The sequence below is a fragment of the Cygnus olor genome, chromosome 27 (assembly GCF_009769625.2).
Source record: "Cygnus olor isolate bCygOlo1 chromosome 27, bCygOlo1.pri.v2, whole genome shotgun sequence".
NCBI classification, from domain to species: Eukaryota; Metazoa; Chordata; class Aves; order Anseriformes; family Anatidae; genus Cygnus; species Cygnus olor.
The window spans coordinates 5,419,422-5,437,529 of NC_049195.1; the positions used below are offsets into that span (position 1 = coordinate 5,419,422).

At 45.5% G+C, this 18,108-nt stretch overlaps 1 protein-coding gene across 3 annotated transcripts in view; it reads right to left on the reverse strand.

Moving 5' to 3' along the window:
* Positions 1-345: 345 nt before the first annotated feature.
* The window catches only part of ZMAT4 (zinc finger matrin-type 4), an 87,810-nt gene continuing 70,047 nt past the window's right edge, over positions 346-18,108 (reverse strand). For all 3 annotated transcript variants that reach the window (XM_040538380.1, XM_040538381.1, XM_040538379.1), the window contains 3 exons: positions 16,071-16,298; positions 7,599-7,695; positions 346-789 (listed from right to left, as the gene is read on the reverse strand). In XM_040538380.1, the coding sequence (XP_040394314.1) occupies positions 774-789; positions 7,599-7,695; positions 16,071-16,298 (341 nt within the window). In that variant the 3' untranslated portion in view covers positions 346-773. The remainder of the gene's footprint in view (positions 790-7,598; positions 7,696-16,070; positions 16,299-18,108) is intronic.

Consider the following 18,108-nt stretch of genomic DNA (forward strand, 5'->3'; position numbering starts at 1 on the left):
GGGGACAGGCGCAGGTCGGCCTCCGTGTCCTGACCGCAGCCTCCACGCCGGCCTCGTGCCCCGCTGCCTCCCCGCGGGTGCGGCGGGCAAAGCGCGTGCAGCAGGGGCTGTGCCATGTGCGCCAGGCTTTAGCTGTGCATTCAAAGTCGATAAAGCGGACGGCTTCCGTCTAGCCTTTAGGAATCCTACCAGCAGGAAAAGGATCCTACTCTTTCATTTTAGTTTTCTTTGTTCAGTGAACCATTTGTTTCTCTGAAGACAAAGAGGAAAGGAAAACATTCATCCGTTACACAATCCCTGCGATTCATTTTTGGCTGTCTATGCGTTGACACAAACCATGCTGGAGAAGGTGAAGAAAGCATGTTTATTTCTGGTTGAAGACTGATTACATCACTACCATGGATAATGTAATAGAATAATTTTATACTCTCAGAAGAAATCTATGAATAAATATGAAAAAGTAAAATATTTTCTTTCCACTGTCTCTGACGATGAGTGATGATTAGGTGTTGTATTTACAGGATAGTTATCATACTCTAGACTCTGTGCTGAATAAATATTATCTTGAAAGGGTAAAAAAATCCATTGAAATATTTTAACTCACCACAAAATTAAAAAAAAATCCATGTATTTGTCCAAAGCGAAGGTTAGTTACATGTTAATTACCGAATCCCCACAGGATCATTGTCCAAGAAAAGTATCCTCTCCTCGCTACGCAGTTCCTCCCCGCAGAAGAAGTCTCAGTGCTTTTCCTTGTTTTGACTGATGAACTGCTACTGGTTCTTCAGGCTGCAAGACAAACGGAGCAGAAGTCACTCTCACCCTTGTTATTTCTGGCTTGGGGCTAAGTCTCCATGCCCCTCACTTGAGCTCCACAGGAGCCTCTCGCTGCCCCTCCCCAGCAGACCGGACCCTGCCCCATGCCACCACCTCAGCTCTTTTAATGTGAGAGATGAGGAAACCTCAGTTCTAAAAAAAATATGAGCACACTTTTTCTGCCTAAAACATTTGAAATTTTAAGCACAGAGCATAAGCATGGATTTTATGAAAGAAAAGTGCTGTAACAACTTGAAAAAAGGGCACTTTCTTTGAATCCTCAATTTAAGAGACCAACAGCGCCTGCGAGACTTGCCTTGTTTAAGAGCTGGCACATTCTCGGCCAACGAGGAGTTCCTCATTCAGTAGCCACGGGTGAGGCCAGATTTACACTTTGAGAAATCAGGCTGCTAATGCTTTACATGAAAATAATTAATCTGTACAGCTGACAGCATGAAATAAAGTTGCACCAGCCATTCTGTGGCTTTCAAATTACGATCAAAACAGCAGATATCAGAGAGATCTTTATTTTCACTTACTTTAAAGGAAAGGGAGACAATTTAATCCTGTAATGAGAGAAAGTATTACACACTTGCTCTTTATAGGCAGTGTAATTATTCAGCTGCTCTCCAGAATCACTGAAATAATGACAAATTAAAATGCCTTTCAATTCCATCCACCTTTTATAACTATTCATCTTCTGGAGTTATTATCGCTCCAAAGGATTCTTTATATTTTAGGCAGCAGCCACTATACATTACAGAAAGCACATGGAAAATGGTACTGCTACCAATAAAAGTTGCAGTCATCAAGGTAAGAAAAAAATCATTCTACTTTGTTGTGAAGCACATGATACAACTCACATATTTAATATAATTTTCTGAAATTCCTGAAATTTATTGGAAATGTTATCCCAGCCTGGTGAGACAGGACATCACTGAGCTGCTTCTACGTGCACGCTTGCCACATCAGACACCACAGCGAGGAACTTGTCAGCCACAACAGGCTGTAAATATTTGTTTACACTTTCTTAAATAGATTGGAAAAAATATGGAAATGCAATCACAGTGAAGAGTGACATTTGTCCAGGCATGATATTTACAATGTTTTGATTAGCTCCGATTTCTGAATAGCCAAGCAGTTTATGTTAATAAACACCCTATTCCAATTAGACATCTGTGTTCTGAATCAGGAAAAAAAATACTCGCAGGCACTAAGCCTGCTGTCATTTGCTCCTCAGCAGGCCATTAATCATCTGGGCTTTACAATCCAACGACTGTGGGATGGGCTGTGAGGAAAGATCTCCAGAGCACACCTCAAAGTAAGCATGGCCATTCCCAACCCTCCAACATTGGTTCTGAGCAAACACTGCACTCCTTCAGTACGTTTAGATTCCTCCTGAATCGATCCTACCCCGATGGCGGCTGCAGGATCAGGTCCCATCGCTGCACAAATCTTAAAATTAATCAGAAAGCAGGAGTTCGAAGGGGAAACCTAGATGTGTATTAGCGTCTATGAACGTGTAAATGAGCGGTTATAGAAAACCAGAATACATTTGCAAATTCTAGATGCGGCAGAGAGGTCTGCCTGATCAAAGAGACAAAATGAAGGCGAGCGGATCAAACCCCTCTACGGATGCCGGAATCACCATCCCGGCGCAGCCAGGCTCCGAATCGCCGGGGCCCCGCTCGGCTCCCCGCAGCCAGCCAGCGGGCGGGGGCAGCACAGGGCTCCCGCTGCCCCACACCTTACCGGGGCGCGAGGCCGCGGGACCAGCTCGGGCACCAGCGCGGGGCCGGGCTCTGCTCCGCAGCCACGGGACCCCCGCGCCCCCCTCGCCCGAGGGAACGCTTCCAGCCCGGCCCCGAGGAGCACGGCGCGCCCTCCCCAGATCCCCCGCCCGTGCACACAGATAAAAGGGGGGAAGTGCTTTTCACAGGGCCGCAAGCTGACATTCTGCGCTAGCATTTCTCTGACCCCAGAACTTGAATATCGCCTCTCTCCTTTCACAACCACTAGGACTCCAATTCTCCCTTATTTGTTGAAAAGGACTTTTAGCAGATCTTTGCAGCTTACATAAACCACAAAAGAGCGAAGAGTTTTGTGTCTTTCCTATTGTAAGCAGCAAGGAGCAAGGCCAGCATGTGATTTTCTTCCAATGTTTGAGAGATAACGTGACCTCATTCGCACGGCTCCTCACAAGCCGCATTTTTCGGTTGCCACCGGTCCCCATAGAAACCGAGCCGCTGGTGCTGACCGCGGTCCAGCTGAGACAGGCGCTTGCAGCCCAGCACCTCACGCTGCGCTCGTCCTTCTGCTGTTTTCTGCTCGTTTTGGGGGGGGGAAGGAAGGGAGAAGGGGGATTTAAAAAAAATGACACATCTATTTCTGGAAAGCAAGTCAAACAATGACTCAATCATCACTGTACAGTTCATAAATCCCTAATTAAAGGTTTAGCTCTCCTTCCCACTGCAGATGTTCCAGAGTCCAGATACATTTCAAACCCCGCTTCTGTGCAGCATGTGCTCGCATTCCCTGGCGCACATCAGCACCCAGCCCGCAGCTCCGCCGCTACACGCCAGTAACCTGCAGCTCCTGCTCAGCTGCTCTGTGTGAGCGCACAACTCCCATCAGAGCGATGATGAACACTGCCTGACCCCTGACGTAAACAGACAGGATGCCAGATTTATGATGGCTTAAAAGAAATATTCTTCTGTATCTGGCTCTGGCTCCAAATTCCTCACTTTATTATATGATATTAATAAAAAGGATGCATTTTTGCTTCATTTTCACATATACAACTTAAAGTATCTGCGTCCTGGAGAAAAAAGGAAAAAAGGAGCTAGTAGACATTACCTTGCTTTGCAAATTGATTTGCCAGTGGGATAAGGACTAGCTCAATACTAGCTACCTCCTTCTGCTGCTTTTATTCAACATCAAAATACCAGCCAAGACCCTTTCAGCTATTTTTCTCCCCCACATTTCCTCCATTTTGGTCATGCAAATAAATTCAGCAGGAAGCATTCAGATGAAGCCCCAACATTCCTGTATATAGCCAGCTAAGCTCTCCCCATCAGACCCCGCCGAAGGAAGAGCAGGTCAGCCGTGGGCGAAGCAGCCTCTGACCTCCTGCCCCACTGACGGGGCTCCGGCACCAGCAGCACCCGTGTTGAGACACAAGGGAAGGTGCAAACGGCACGGCCTGCTGCGCAGTCATCCAGGGGCTGCCGTACAGTGGGTTATTTAAAGCAACTCCAGCAATGCCTTGGATGTATGGTGCCCTCTGGAGAGCCCTCAAGAGCTATAATAAATATCCACTACTTGAGTTGGTCCTCATAAAAGTTCTTCTCTGCCAAAGCAGCTTTTCAGAAAACTCTACTGCCTGGTATATGTTGGGTGCTACCAGCTTCCAACTTGCAATCACCTTCCCTGTTAACCTGTCCCAAAGCTAAATCCCTCTCCTTTACAACCCCTTTTTTATTATATTAAGTATGACAACTACGTAAAATGTTTTGTTGCCTTGGCAACTGCAATGCACTAGCTTCAATCTGGGTTATAAGGAAGAGGACAGTCTTGACACTAACCTACAATAATGAGAATAGCAAAAACCAGTGGGCAAGAAACTCGACAAGGCACGTGGCTTCCTTACTTTGCACACACGTGCAGAGCAATTTGCTTCCCCTGCACCCACAAGGTCCAAGCTCATGGACAAGGCAGCAGTATAAATGAGTGCAGAAGAGCCACATCTGGATTTCAAAATGAGCTTTCTGTGCATGGAAGAGGTAATCATTTGCAGAAAGCATAGTGTAAACAAACACAGGCAGCCCTGCCAAAATCTACCAGGCTTGTGCAGCTCCACTCTCCCTTTGCATTGGAAGCAAGGCTCAGCAGAGGGCTGGTGCCCCCTTTGTCACTTGCACATTGGCCAAGATACAATGGAGAATCCCTTTTCAGAACGTATTCATTTATAGCACTAGAAATGAAGATTTCTTCATCTTTGTCTGCACTATAGATGTCTTCTGGAGTCAGGAACACAACCTGTAAGAACTGCTTTACCTTTCTGAATTCTTTCACTGCATGCTGTTACCATAACCCGCAGAGCCGGCCCTGCATGAGCACTGTGTACATGCTCTGTGCATACAGCAAACGGAAGAACCAGGGCCATGAGATGCCCCAGGCTCATCGCAGGGCTGCACGCCTGGTCCGGCTGCTTTAGCAGCACAGATGGCTCTTAAAGACCCCTTAAACTGGAGGGGGGGCTGTGCTGGTTTGGGATAAAAGATTACGGTAACTTATTTCCTCAGTCCCATATAGAGGACAATGAAGCTACAAAAACGCCTCTAAACAAGGAGAGCAAAATCTGGTTACACGCTAATTACAGGGTGGGAAGAGCTTTTGTTTTGCACAAACCCAAGCTGTCGATCTATTGTCTCCCATGCTTCTGTGCTTTCCTATAGGAGCTGGAGAGAGCTGTGCAGTACTCAGACACTTAGGCTCAAAGAAAATTGTATAAGAATGAACAATGGATAGAGGAAATAAAATAATCAGAGCAATTTCCCATAGAAATTGGTCAGACGAATGTCTCTAATTGGCATTTCATTATTACATTTGTAACACACTTTTGTGTGAATTTATTACTTTGTTTCCTCTTGTACTGAATGCCTATGAAAATCCCTTGGGACAAGATTTGAATCATTACCAGTGAATGGTAAGAAACTAAATTTAGAAAGACTGATAAAACTATTAATCTGTAAAAGAAGGAGGTCCTTAACAGTCCTGCAGGCCTTTGAGCCACTCTGGTGATCCCTGCACAGGCTGACTTGATCCTCATGGAGATGAAAGAGGAATGGGCCCTCCTATCAATAATTCATGTTATTTCAGAGCTCCGGAAAGCTCAGGGAACATCTGGGAGTCCCACTGCGCCTTGGCCCTGCAGTTGCACACTGTCATGTGGCTTGCTGCCATCCAAGTGAGGCGGGCGGAGGCACCAGGAGCCCCCAGATGCCAAACCCAGTCCTCACTGTCCTGGGATGTTCAGTACATCATACTCTGGTGCTTTCCTATTGCTCACCCAGTGCCCTGGTGTTTCTGGTCTGGAAGAGTCACTCTTGTGACTAATTGCAGGTGACTGAAAAACAAAAGGAGAAGGTGTGGGTATAAAACAGAGAATGAGCAGCACCCACCCATGCTGAAAACAAAAAGTGGCACATCTCTTCTGCACAATCCTATCTCCTATCCATGAGGCTGCTCTGATTTGAAATGAACTCCTTTTTCCTTTGCAATAAGAGCAGCACCAACAACAGCAATAATAATACAAACTCAGAAAGACTGGCAGGGGGGGGATAAATTACAGCTTCATGCCCCGGCAGCACATCACAGCTGCTCTCATTTCAGGTATCCAACAGGAAGAGCTGTCAGCTCTATTTTCCTGCAGTGGGAATTGGTTGCGGCGGGTACTGACACTGATCCCATCAGCACTGTCCCTGCATGCTCAACCTGCTGGAGCGGGGATGTGCCATCAGTTGGACGTACCAAAAGAGAACAGGGAGGCAAGAAATTAAGTACTGAGAGTCTCACAGGGAACTCGTGGCAGAGCCTGCAGCCACCTCTTAACTGCCTCGCCTCAGCCCTCTCCTCTGCAAAGCCATCCAGACTGGGAGGTGCTGCCGGAGCAATTACGGCCGCTCATCAGCTGCCTTTCCCTCCACTCCATCCATCCTTTGCAAAGAAGGGGAGGCAGAACAACACCTCATTAGAAAATCTGACGCCATCAGTTCCTTCTGCTAATTAGGATCCTGAATATGACTACATGCTCAGGTCCAGGAAGAGTAATATCTGGAAGACATTCAAACACTCTGTGAATAAACAGGGCAGAGATAACACGAATATTACAGGGAATCTTTGAAGGTCTAACATTAGCAGGAGAAGGGCTGCATTTGTCCTTTGGTAGCTTAAGCAAAATGAGACATTAGTGCTTACTGCCGGATTTGATCATCCTCCCTCATCATTCAGACTGCACTTAAAACTACCTGTAATATTTCAGTAACTAATACACCTTTGATATCCCTCTTCTAATCTGGGCAACCCTCAGTACTTCAGCCTGAAATGGTTCCCAAAGCTCACATGTAAGTGTATTAAGAGAGATTAGTTCATTCATCTACTCTTTGGTACCACATATCTCTATCACTTCATTTTAATAATTTGTACTAATTGACAGAGCAGATTTCCTCTTATACTCAGAAACTTGGGTAGTATGTAATTGCTCTAAATGATACCACAAACATTTTCAGTTGGAAACACCTGAGCCCATTTTGCTTCCAGTGCCTCTCCTGAGGCTTAACACACGAAAGAGGCTCCCGACTCGGTATGGCATCACACCAGATGTTGTTAACTTCTTGGTTCACTGCTGCTCCTTTGTTCTTTGTCCATTCCAAACCAACACACACTGTTCAGTTTTGTGAGGATGGGCAGATATTTGGGTTCCCAACACGCTCTGATATGCTCAAATCAAGCATTTCATCAGGGAGAGACAGCAAACCTTCCTCCGTGGCCTCACGCCGCGATGGGCAGGAGATGGCGAGCAGACTGCTCTGCCCTCGGAGGGGCACCCGGCTGCCCCTGGGCTCAGCCCGCAGTTCCCCCTCCATGGGTGCCTCCAACATCTACGTGTAACACTGGCAGCGCCTCAGATGAGAAGCATAAAGCATTATTTTATATATTTGCCTGTTCACCTAGGTAGACACAAACAGACAGAAGGGCCCCAGGAGCACGGAGATACCCACTTGGTCTGGTGCTTGGAGCCCTTCAGGTGCGCGTGGTACTGCTCTATCGAGTTCAGCGTGACGTTGCAGATGTTGCACGTGTAGCTGCGCTTCAGGCCTGCAAAGAAAAGCCAGAAGTGTTAATTGTGCACCGGCTGAGCATTTTGGAGTAGTCTGGGGGCAAGCTTAAGGCTGTGTAGGGAGAAAAAGCACCTCTATACTGCAGAAAATGGCAGAATTTGCTCTTACCCATGAAAACCAAGGGGGAAAGTGAAGTAATTCTTATCTTGCCTATGGAGAACCATTTGGGGAAAATAGAACAGTGGTAATGCCAAGAGAAAATGCATGGGTGGTCACCACAGCTAAGGACCTATTCCTCCTCTTTTGCAGTTGCAATTTGCTATTCCTCTTTCCCTCCGCCTTTGTGCTCCACACAACACAGGCCAGGGGCTGTCACTGTCACTGCAAAAGGCATCTGCCTTAGGAAATGTGCTGAGCCTCCTCATCCTCTGAAGGAGAGAAAGTGAGACACTGCCAAGCAGAGGACTTCCCTTCCATTCCAGGTCCCTGGCACAATCCTGCCTGTGCCACAGACTGTTCTGAATCAAAATGGCAGCTAGAAAGTGCAAATGGATGACGATGTCTGAAGAAAAAAACTACCAAAAAAAAAAAAAGCATTAACCCTTGCCCCCTGCTAGCATCTAATTAATTAGAAGGCACTCAGATCTTGTGTTTCATTTCCAGTTTCCTAGACTTTCTCCTTACAGTAACCTTTCTATTTACTTTTCCAGTCCAGGGTACACAAGCATTAGGGAAGCCTAAAGGAATATTTGTAAAAGGCACAGAGGAAGCAGAACCAAGCAGGGTTCAGAGGCAACTCCCTTGTGGAGACCACAGTCCCCACAGCTCACCATCGCAGGCACCTCTCTCCCACGACTCTCACAAAGCATAATTTTGCTCACACTAATGAGTACTGAGGTCTCATTTATTCCTCTGCTCTTTTGTAGCATGCACAGATCAGAGTGTTATTCCTCATCATTGCATTTAGAGGCCGGACCACTTAGGGGCTTTTGTTTTCTTCTTTCTTCTTCCCCCCCCCTTTTTTTTTTCCAAAAGGATCAACTCACATGTATCCACTGAAATGAGAGGCTGGATTTGCTGAGCACATCAGCTGATCTCCAAAATCCAGGCACCCAGCAGCCTGTGTCTGAAGGTTGAGCTGCAAACCTGGCACGGGTTGCCTGGGGGCCATCCAAAAGCTGGCAGCCAGGAGCTCGTTTGCCTGACAGATTTACTGTTGGCTGCAATACCTGTCTGCACCCCGACCACAGAGCAGCCCTTGCTTTACTAATTTTAGCCCTCCGTGGATGCAAACAACTATTCATAAAGGCGTTACTCTCACTGCTGGCCAGCTGAGCACCACTGAACTAACATTGCAGTGCGCTCACAGTGGAAATGTTATTAGGAACTTTTGGGGTTGTTTTCATTTGTTTCATGTCTGGGTTTTGTTTGTTTTTCATTTTTAACATCCAACAAATCTCATAGCTGCGCCTGCTATTCTCCATTTTCCTTTTTTTTTTTTTTTTAATACAGCCACAGCTACAAGTCATTTTCCAAGTAAATACCTCACATTTTATTTTATTGTAATGTAAGTTGCAGAGAGCTAATACAAGTTAATGCAAGAGCAGGCAGCACAGGGGAGTGCTGGTCTCCACCGAAGTGCACCAGTAACATGCATGCAAGCTTTATCTGCTGCCAGCAAAGAGGAGGCAACTGGTGTCAGCAGCACTGAACCAAAGCACATGGACACCTCCAGGAATATGGAGGCGGGGAGGGGCCACAAAAGGGTGGAAGCTGCATTCCCACACTGGGCCAACTAGCCCCATGGGAAAGACATTTAAGCTTGAAGAGGAGCACTCACAACTTCGTGCACAGAAAAAGCACTCAGAGTAGGCAGCATTTCTCTGCTAATTCACTGCTCTGTGTCTGGGCACAGACTGCAGGGCAAAAAAGACCCAGACAATTAAGCAGATTCATGGACATCTCAGACAGAAGCTGCAAAACAATTTATGAGCAAAGTCACAAAAACAGTCTCTGCACATTCACTGAAATACATCCAAGATGAAGAATCAACAAAATTTGCCTGTGCTTCGTCTACTACCTATGATCAAATCTAAAGGCTCCGAGACATTCACTGCAGACAAGACATTTATTCACCTCAAGAGTGTGCATGCACAGAACATGACCACGAGACCCTGCAGGGTTATCAGGGCAGTCACAACGCAAATAAGAGCATGATAACAAGAGATGAGCCACCTTTCTTTGGAGATATTTAAGTTACATACAAACTGTGTCTAACTGTTGTGTAACAGCAAAAAAAGCAAGAGATGGGAGATGATTTATGTATACAATAAAAATTGCTCATTTAAAAATTGTAATAGCTTTTACATTGCTACCAATGTTCGTTTTTTTTTTTTTGCTGTCGACTGGGACTCAGACTGGGAGAGTTATTATTGCTTTTCTTCTGATACCATTCTTCCCACTGCATGTTGTTTCAGACCTTTTAATAAAGTGAATTGTCCTGGTTGTATCTCAGGGAACAGGGAATTTCGGAGTTAAGAAAAAGTTCAGGGTTAAGGATGGAATCTCTGTACAGCAAAGCATGAGAAAAACAGGCGCCTGTGATGTCCAGAGAAATAAAAAAAAAACTATTCTCAAAGTCTTGCACTAAATAAAAACCAATTTGTCATTTGACAATTTCCTTCCCTGAAGTGTAATTTAATGACAATTAAAATATAATTTAACTTAAGGCTGAGAGCATTCTCAATTCTCAGCAGTACAACAAAATCAAGACTTTGCATTCTCTGAAAAACTGAAAATCTAAAAATAATAACATAGCATACAGGCAACAATCAGAATTAGAGGCAGAGGAAAAAGGCCTTTTCCCAAGACAGCTTGCTGCCCAGTGGCTGGTCAAAATGACCGATATTATTTTTGGTTCGCGTCAGTGTGTATTTCCTGGAAAGATGCTCATTTTGGTCCACTTCTGAAGTATTTATTCCTAGTGCCCTGGTACACTCCTCCCTCCCTCTGGAAAGGACATTAGCCTGCTTTGCACATCACAGATCAAGTAATTATTTACACACTAATGTTCTGATTTTGCCTTTCTAGGCAGGTTTTCACCCAAACCATTCATTAATGACTTTTGCAATCACATAAGAACACAATACTGTCGAGCAAGTTCCTCCACACCTGCTAGAGCTTTGGGGCATAGCAGATTCAATTTGTTTCTCTTTTATTATTATTTATTATTATTATTTCTCTGTCCATAAATGAGGAGGGGCAGACCACTATCTGGATTCAACATTTATTTTTTGCAGGAGGGATCAGAAGCCTCTTTTAGGAAATCCAACAGCAGCAGCATCTCCTTGCCCTTCGCAGCACCCAACTCCCACAGCGCCCTGGCTGCTGCTGTGCCCCAGTGGGACCCATGGGGTCTGGAGCCAGGCCCGCGGGTGCTGCAGCAGGGGCTCGAGGACGGCTGGGCCAAGAGCCTCCACGCAGTGCCAGCAGCATGCCGAGGGACCGTACAGCAAGGACAGGCTCCGTGCCCACCCAGCTCCACACGCTGTGCCAGAATGAAGGGCAGAAAAACACGAGCAATTTCTGGTTTCTATAAATGGAGCAAACTTGGCAACAAGGCGCAAAGGGTCAGTACAACTCAGACTGCCAGAGTGCCCGGGAAAGGATAAGGCTCTCTTCTCTCTGCTGTGTACATACCATTTAACTCCATTATTCTTTCACCTTGGGAAAAGAGTACAGTGGTTTCAAAGCAGAATTACAGAAACAGTCACTTCTGTGCCTCATCTAACATGTTTTTACTGAAAAGACAGAGTGCGGCTGAATGTACATTAAATGCCTGTTTCCCTCCTGGATATCCTTGAAAAAGAGAGATGGCAATCTGAGTGTTCTTATTGCTGTTATGTAGGGCAAGACTTGACATAAATTAAGCATATAAATGCAGGCCTAAGTGTTTCCAATCCCCCGATTCTGTTGTCTCCCTTAATACCCTGAATGTAAGAGAGTGGTTTCTTCTCTCCTCCCCTCTTTTTTGTATTTTAACATCCTAGTAATTCCCTTGGCATCACAGGCAGTATTAACACCACTGACATTAAACATACATTGGCATTACAGTAAACCATTGATGCTAAAGTAATTTCTGTCCTGTTCTCCTAGAAATAAAGAGAATTCTGAATTTCAGAGTCTCTGTGGTCAGGTTTCTGCTTTGCACTGATTCACTTCCATGAAGATCTGAACAGAGCATTTCAACCTTAATTGAAGGGCTCAGCTTAAAATACCAGAGTTGTGGGATTCTTACCATGGGCTGCTGAGCTCTTTAAGAACAGTTTTAATGTACCATATAATAGTCTCTTTGAATTTCCACAGTATTATTTCTTCAAAGAAATTGTTCAAATACTTCGTTTAGAATAAGTAATGTACAACGTTATCAAATGTGATCAGTTTATGCTTACCATAATTAACCGTATAGGATATACACTAACCATTCCCCAGCTATGTCTTACAGGCTCTCATAAAATCACATTTATCTTTTTTGAACATCAGACCCTAGCTAGACAAAACAGCCCCACTTTGTTCAAACACCTTGAGCATCTCTCACCTAGGAATTTGGCCCAACATAAAGCTAAACATCTTTAAAAATATTCAGGTGAGTACTTGAGAATAGGAAGTAAGCTATAGGGCAAAGGTATTGAAATAGTCACCTACAACTTTTTGTGTTGTGATGTGGCATGGCAAAAAATCACACTGCAAATACATTTTTGGATGCTCTCCTTACTGAATGTACTGGAGATGCAGCAGCAATGGTTTTACAGCCAAGCTCTGACCACCACTGGCGTGCACATTGCACTGGGCTCTAGGAGGCAGGGACCACATACGCTTGTGCCACAGCACAGGGCAAGGGATGGAAGAGGCACCGCAGCAGGGACAGGAGGTGCCTTGGCACCTCTTGCAGCAGACCAAGCCTTTGGACAATGCCGTGACCCCAGCAAGGCAGAGACCAGGACTGTGGCCTAAGAACCTGGCAACACTTTAAATTAAGGTAATAAGGTTCTAATGCTCAGCAGCTAATTTAATGGCAGACACTAACAACAGCTTTACTGAATCTTAATTACTTGTGTAGGTGGAAACACCACCAGTGACTAGAGTTCCTAACTGGGGACACCGATTTCTTTCCACAGCATGTCAGAGCGTCTCGCAGTTACAAACAAGGGGTTGCCTGACCTGCCAGCCAAAATCACGCGCCCTGAGATGGATTTGTGGAGCTGAAGCCTCAGGTGTGAAATGGACTCCATCGAAATTAGGCACAGAATAATAAAAGTACTTGCATAAACTGCAAGATGAAACTAAAAGCAACAACCACCTCCAGAACATCAAAATTAACAGTATTGATCTCACTCGAGCTTACCAAGGCTGCCAACTCGGTTGAAACCAGTGTCATAAAATGCGCCCAACCAAAGCCTGAACAAAGTGTGCTGGAGTTGAGTATCAGCACAGAAGGCAGTCTGCAATGCCAAGGTGGTCCCAGCCAGAGTAGCTTGTTAGTAAATTCTGTGTTCTGTCTATACTCACATTTACTTTTGCATCCTCGTGACATATCAGCATTCTCTTCCCTGAATCATGAAATGCATATAAAATTGAATGCACTCTTATATCCATTAAATAAAATATTAAAAAGTAAAGTCATTAATGTCATTCTGCATAAAATGCATTAAAACACATTCCAGGGGAGTACTTGTTAAATCACTTCTTACTAACCAAAAGCAACAGCACAGTACAAAAAGTATTTATAAGGCATACAAGGAAATTACGAGCCATGAAGGAAAATTAAACTCAGTTCTTTGCCTGATTTTTCAAGATAGCATCTGCACCTCTGACAATTTACCTTTGTATGGAGAATACAAAGGCTATAGGTGACAACAACGCTGTGCAACCATTCCGATTCTGCTTTACTGCAGAGGTTGCTATATTTTATTCTAGGGATTCATGGTGCAATCCCCTTGACAGGCACTGGTGCCTTTCTTGTTCACCAGGTGCCAAGTGCTCTGGGAAGACGACTCATGTTCACATGGTTTACAGCATCCCATCTACAGGCTGGCCCCGAATCTGTCTCCATCACTCAGTAAAATTCAAGTTTCACTGGCAGGTGCCAGAGAGAGCCAGCAGAAAGGCGAGACCCAAGCTGAAAGGAGCTGAAGTGGTTCATCTCCCTCTGCTCTGCACTCTGCAGCACCACTGTAATGGCATTTAATTTTAATGCAACCCTGCCCTGCTACTTAGATCTCACACAAAATCATCATTCTCAATCACCCTGAACAGCACCCACCGCTTGGCCAAAGCATTCAGACTACGTGACCGAATGCTCACATGCATCGTAACTTTACCTCGGAACACGCTAGAGAAATGGTGCTGTTACTGAGGCATCTTTTTGCTTCCCCCCTCCCTTTTCTCATTTCTGAAAAGAAGTAAGATTTCAAAATTGCAGGATGAGCACTTGGCAAGAAGAATCAATGTTTTTGTTTCCCATAAATATCAATTGTCCAAAAATATAACTCTATTCTTATTTCTCCAAATACACATTCATATTTATCAATAAATATTTTATTATAGCCATTATCAAAGCATCAAAGGCTGCTGAAATGTTGTACTTCAACTGACACTGCTCTTTCCAGGCTTACACAACACATCAAATGTTAGTCTCCCACAGTAGTCAAAATAGAATTAATATTTAACTTGTGTTGGGAAAGCCAGGGATAGCATGGAAAGGAAATGAGTCTGCATTCTACTGAACACTGAGGTTGCAAAACAAGCAGAGGGAACGGAGAGCACACGGCCATGACACCAACCATGTCCTGCAGACACCAAACTGCAGGACACTGAAATCAATGGTCAAACGAAGTCTCAGCGGCCAGCACAGGACAGGCTGCCACTGGGTAATTCTGAACGTTTTTCTTGAAGTAATATTTGACACAATCTGCCAAAGTAAACTATTTCCTTGGACATCCGGGAGATCTCATTCTGTGTTTTTTTGTTTGTTTGTTTGTTTTGTTTGTTTGTTGTTGTTGTTGTTGTTTTTACTGCATAGGTCTGCCTTCCACATCAGTAGAGACCAGCCTTAGCCAGTCGCATACAGGAGAGCAGTAGCCTGCCCTGTTTTCCTTGGCCTGGCCGTGCAGCTCGCAGCACCCAGAGCTCACCTCTGCCCGCGCTGCGGGTGCTCACACCCCGCACGGTCCTGCTGGTGCTGGCAGGACGCACAGCCCTCCGACTCTCCTAAGCGGGAGCTAAATGAATAAAACACTTCGCCGTTGATTTGTTTACAGTTAGTGACATCTTCAGCCACTCCTGAGCTTGGCATGGTTCGCAGTACTAAGCACTTCCATGTTACTGTCCCAGGTTTTATTTCCCCGTGTATTTTCAGCAGTGGGCAGTGACTCAGCCACATGAATCATTTACGGCATTGTGAGTCACACCGGGTAGCACACGAAGGATCTGGATAACCATTACAAGGCTTACTGGAGATCAAGAAATGCACAACATAGTGCATAGTCATTAGTATTTAAAGGAAAATTATTTCATTTAGCAAGGAAAAAAAAAAAAAGGTATCTTAAAATGTTAATGCTCTCCCATATGGTTTTGAAAATCAAACCTGTACTTTTTCCTCAGCCCATTTTAGTCAAACATACTGTGTACATGCAGGATTATAATTGGAGACCACGGAGAACACTCTTTCAAATGGAGTTCCTTACCTATTCTCCTGTAATTATATCTCTATATTAAAAAGGAGCTTTGTTCAGAGTTCAGTGTGAGGCCACATCCTCAGGTGGTTTAAATTAGCACATCTCCATAAACACACACAACTTCAAGCGAGCTAATGACCTGTATCTGTCTGCCACCAACACGATATACCAGCAGCAGGCAAGGCAGCCGAGGAGGGCTCGGGTCGCTCACTGCCTGGACCAGCTCAGAAAGCCACTCTCCCTTCTGCAGGAACACAGCAAATTTCTGTTTAACACACCGATAGCAAACAATCAATACTGCTCTTGGACTGCTGGCCCAGGGTACTGCAGAGTTTCACACACATCGACCAAGTCACAGCAGACACCGTGTGCTCCCTCTCCCTGCAGCAGGGGTGGGCTCTGCCTGCAGCAGCGGAGCAGCCCAGCTCCTGGGCTCCCAGCCGGGCTGAGCACTCTGCCCTCATTTCCTCTAGGCTCAGAGGGATCATCCAACACTTGCTCAAGGACAGATGTACTATCAGATGAGACTACTTCAGGGAGAGGCAAAAGAAAAACCTAGAAAACAACTTCTAAATAATGCCGCTGAACCGCAGAGCGCCATCTCAGCAGAGATGCTCTCTCAGCAGCGTGAAACTCAGAAGGCGGCAGCAGACCCCCGCTCTCCCCTTGCCCTCACCTCTCAGCTCGCCAAGGTCCAGGGTCTTCCCCAGCTGCTCCAGCAGGTCAGCTCTGGCCGCGTTCTTCTTGTGCTTCTTGCCGTCGTAGTGCTGCTGGGCCATCATGGGGTTGTTGAACCAGGCAGCGCACAGCTGGCAGTACCGGTCCGAATCCCTTCGCTGGTGCGGCGAGGACACCACGGCGGGACGGTCCGTGTGCGGCTGCTTGAGGGAGCTTAGAGCGGTTTCTGCAGAAGAGAACACTCGGGGGGGTTAGCTTTCCACAGGTGAGTGCTGCCACCTAAATAGCCCCAGACCCTGAAGCAGATCCTGCATTAGACGCCAGGAATAATCAACAGTGGTTACAGTGTCCCACCAGATATTCCAGATGGCACTGCTTGGAAATGTACCATTTCTCATAAAAAATAAAATAAAATAAAATAAAAAATTGCAGTTACACAGCTCATTGTTGTTGTGACTAAATCTACTAAATTTCTCCTGCTTAAGTTGCTACATCCAGGAAAAATTGCCAGTGGAGAATAAACAAAATATGCAAAGCCATCGGCTTCTCAAGATAGAGAAACAGATTTATAATATCTCAGCATTCTTATTTTTCAGTGTATTTGGTATTGGAAAGAACAGGGAAAACTGTAATAATTTTAGTATAACAGATGGAAAAAGATACTCTTTATTCAGACCCCTCATTCAAAGGTTTTCGTATTATGAAGTGACAAATGCAGCAATCCATGACCTTAATTTAGTCCCATTTCCCCTCAGATTCACCACAAGGCTGTCTGGGATAACAAATGCGATCCAAATAACTTCAAAAGAAAAAACGGTGACAGGTCCTCACGTAATGGAGCTGCACCTTGTTTGCCATAAGCTTCCTACTTTGTACAGTATAAATCACAAAACCATGGGAAAACAGTTTCAAGTAGAATAAAATTTAGATAGCATTGGAATACAAAAACACTCGACTAGTACTTAATTATCACACCTCATTCAAAAATTCCGTTTTATGTGACTCTATTTTTTTTTCCAGATGAAATCTCTGCTATCTAAATAATTAACAAACTGCACCCTCTCCGTGCTACAAGGATAGGCAACTTTTAAGGCTGCAAGCAGGAGTTTAAGGCTTGCCTGTAATGGGGAGGCTCCTTGCTGCTCCAGCTGAGCCCCAGCAGAGCACAGGATGGCAAGCAACGGAACCACCTCAGTGCCTGGTGCCAGGAACGGCAGCAGGGAGCACAACGAACCCCTATTTAGACACATAATAATGACCCAAGCCCACTGCACTTGTCTCCACAGCTCCAGAGAGTTCACGTTGCTGTAAGTCTTCTGCTGACCTGTTCGGGATTGCACGTCTATTAACCTTCCTCAGGGAAATCATATCTTACATATCATGTTACTTACAACCTTATCCATTTCCAGGGCTATATAAGCCTCTATTGTTTTGATGACACCTGCCAAGGTATCAGATGCTCTCTGCCCGGATTATTGCTGGTTGTGAGGCACTGTCATCCTCCCGTCCACGTCTCTTTTGGAGAAACACCTGAAGAAGAATTTTCTCACTTCTGCTGATGTGACCCACGCTCTGCACAGTGCTAGCAGAACGAGCTCTTTTGGGCATTAGTTAATAAAGTGACTGCCTAATTGACTCCTGCTGAAGATGTTTATTCTACTCGTTCTGCTGTCTAGCCAACCGCCTGCTCGTTGCGTTTGGATTTATTTCACGCAGGGCAGCGACACACGGCCTGCGCCTGCTCCAGCAACGGTCCGCACCTCACCAGGAACCGTTGTCCTGCTCCTGTCTCTGCCCTTGGCCACAGGAGTGGCCAGAACCAGAGATGCGCAGGCTTCTGGCACTGCCCGAACAGACAGCTATTGCGGCAGCCCAGGAGCTCTGTGATGTATTCGACATGCCACTTGCCAGGCCCCAGGCTACAAAGTTAAATCTAAGGGATCCTTTACTCAGCTTTATCCCTGTTTACATGTTAGCTACCGCCAGAGGGGAACCATGGGAACCAGAGGGGAAGCTCTTCGCTCCGCAGAGCTGGT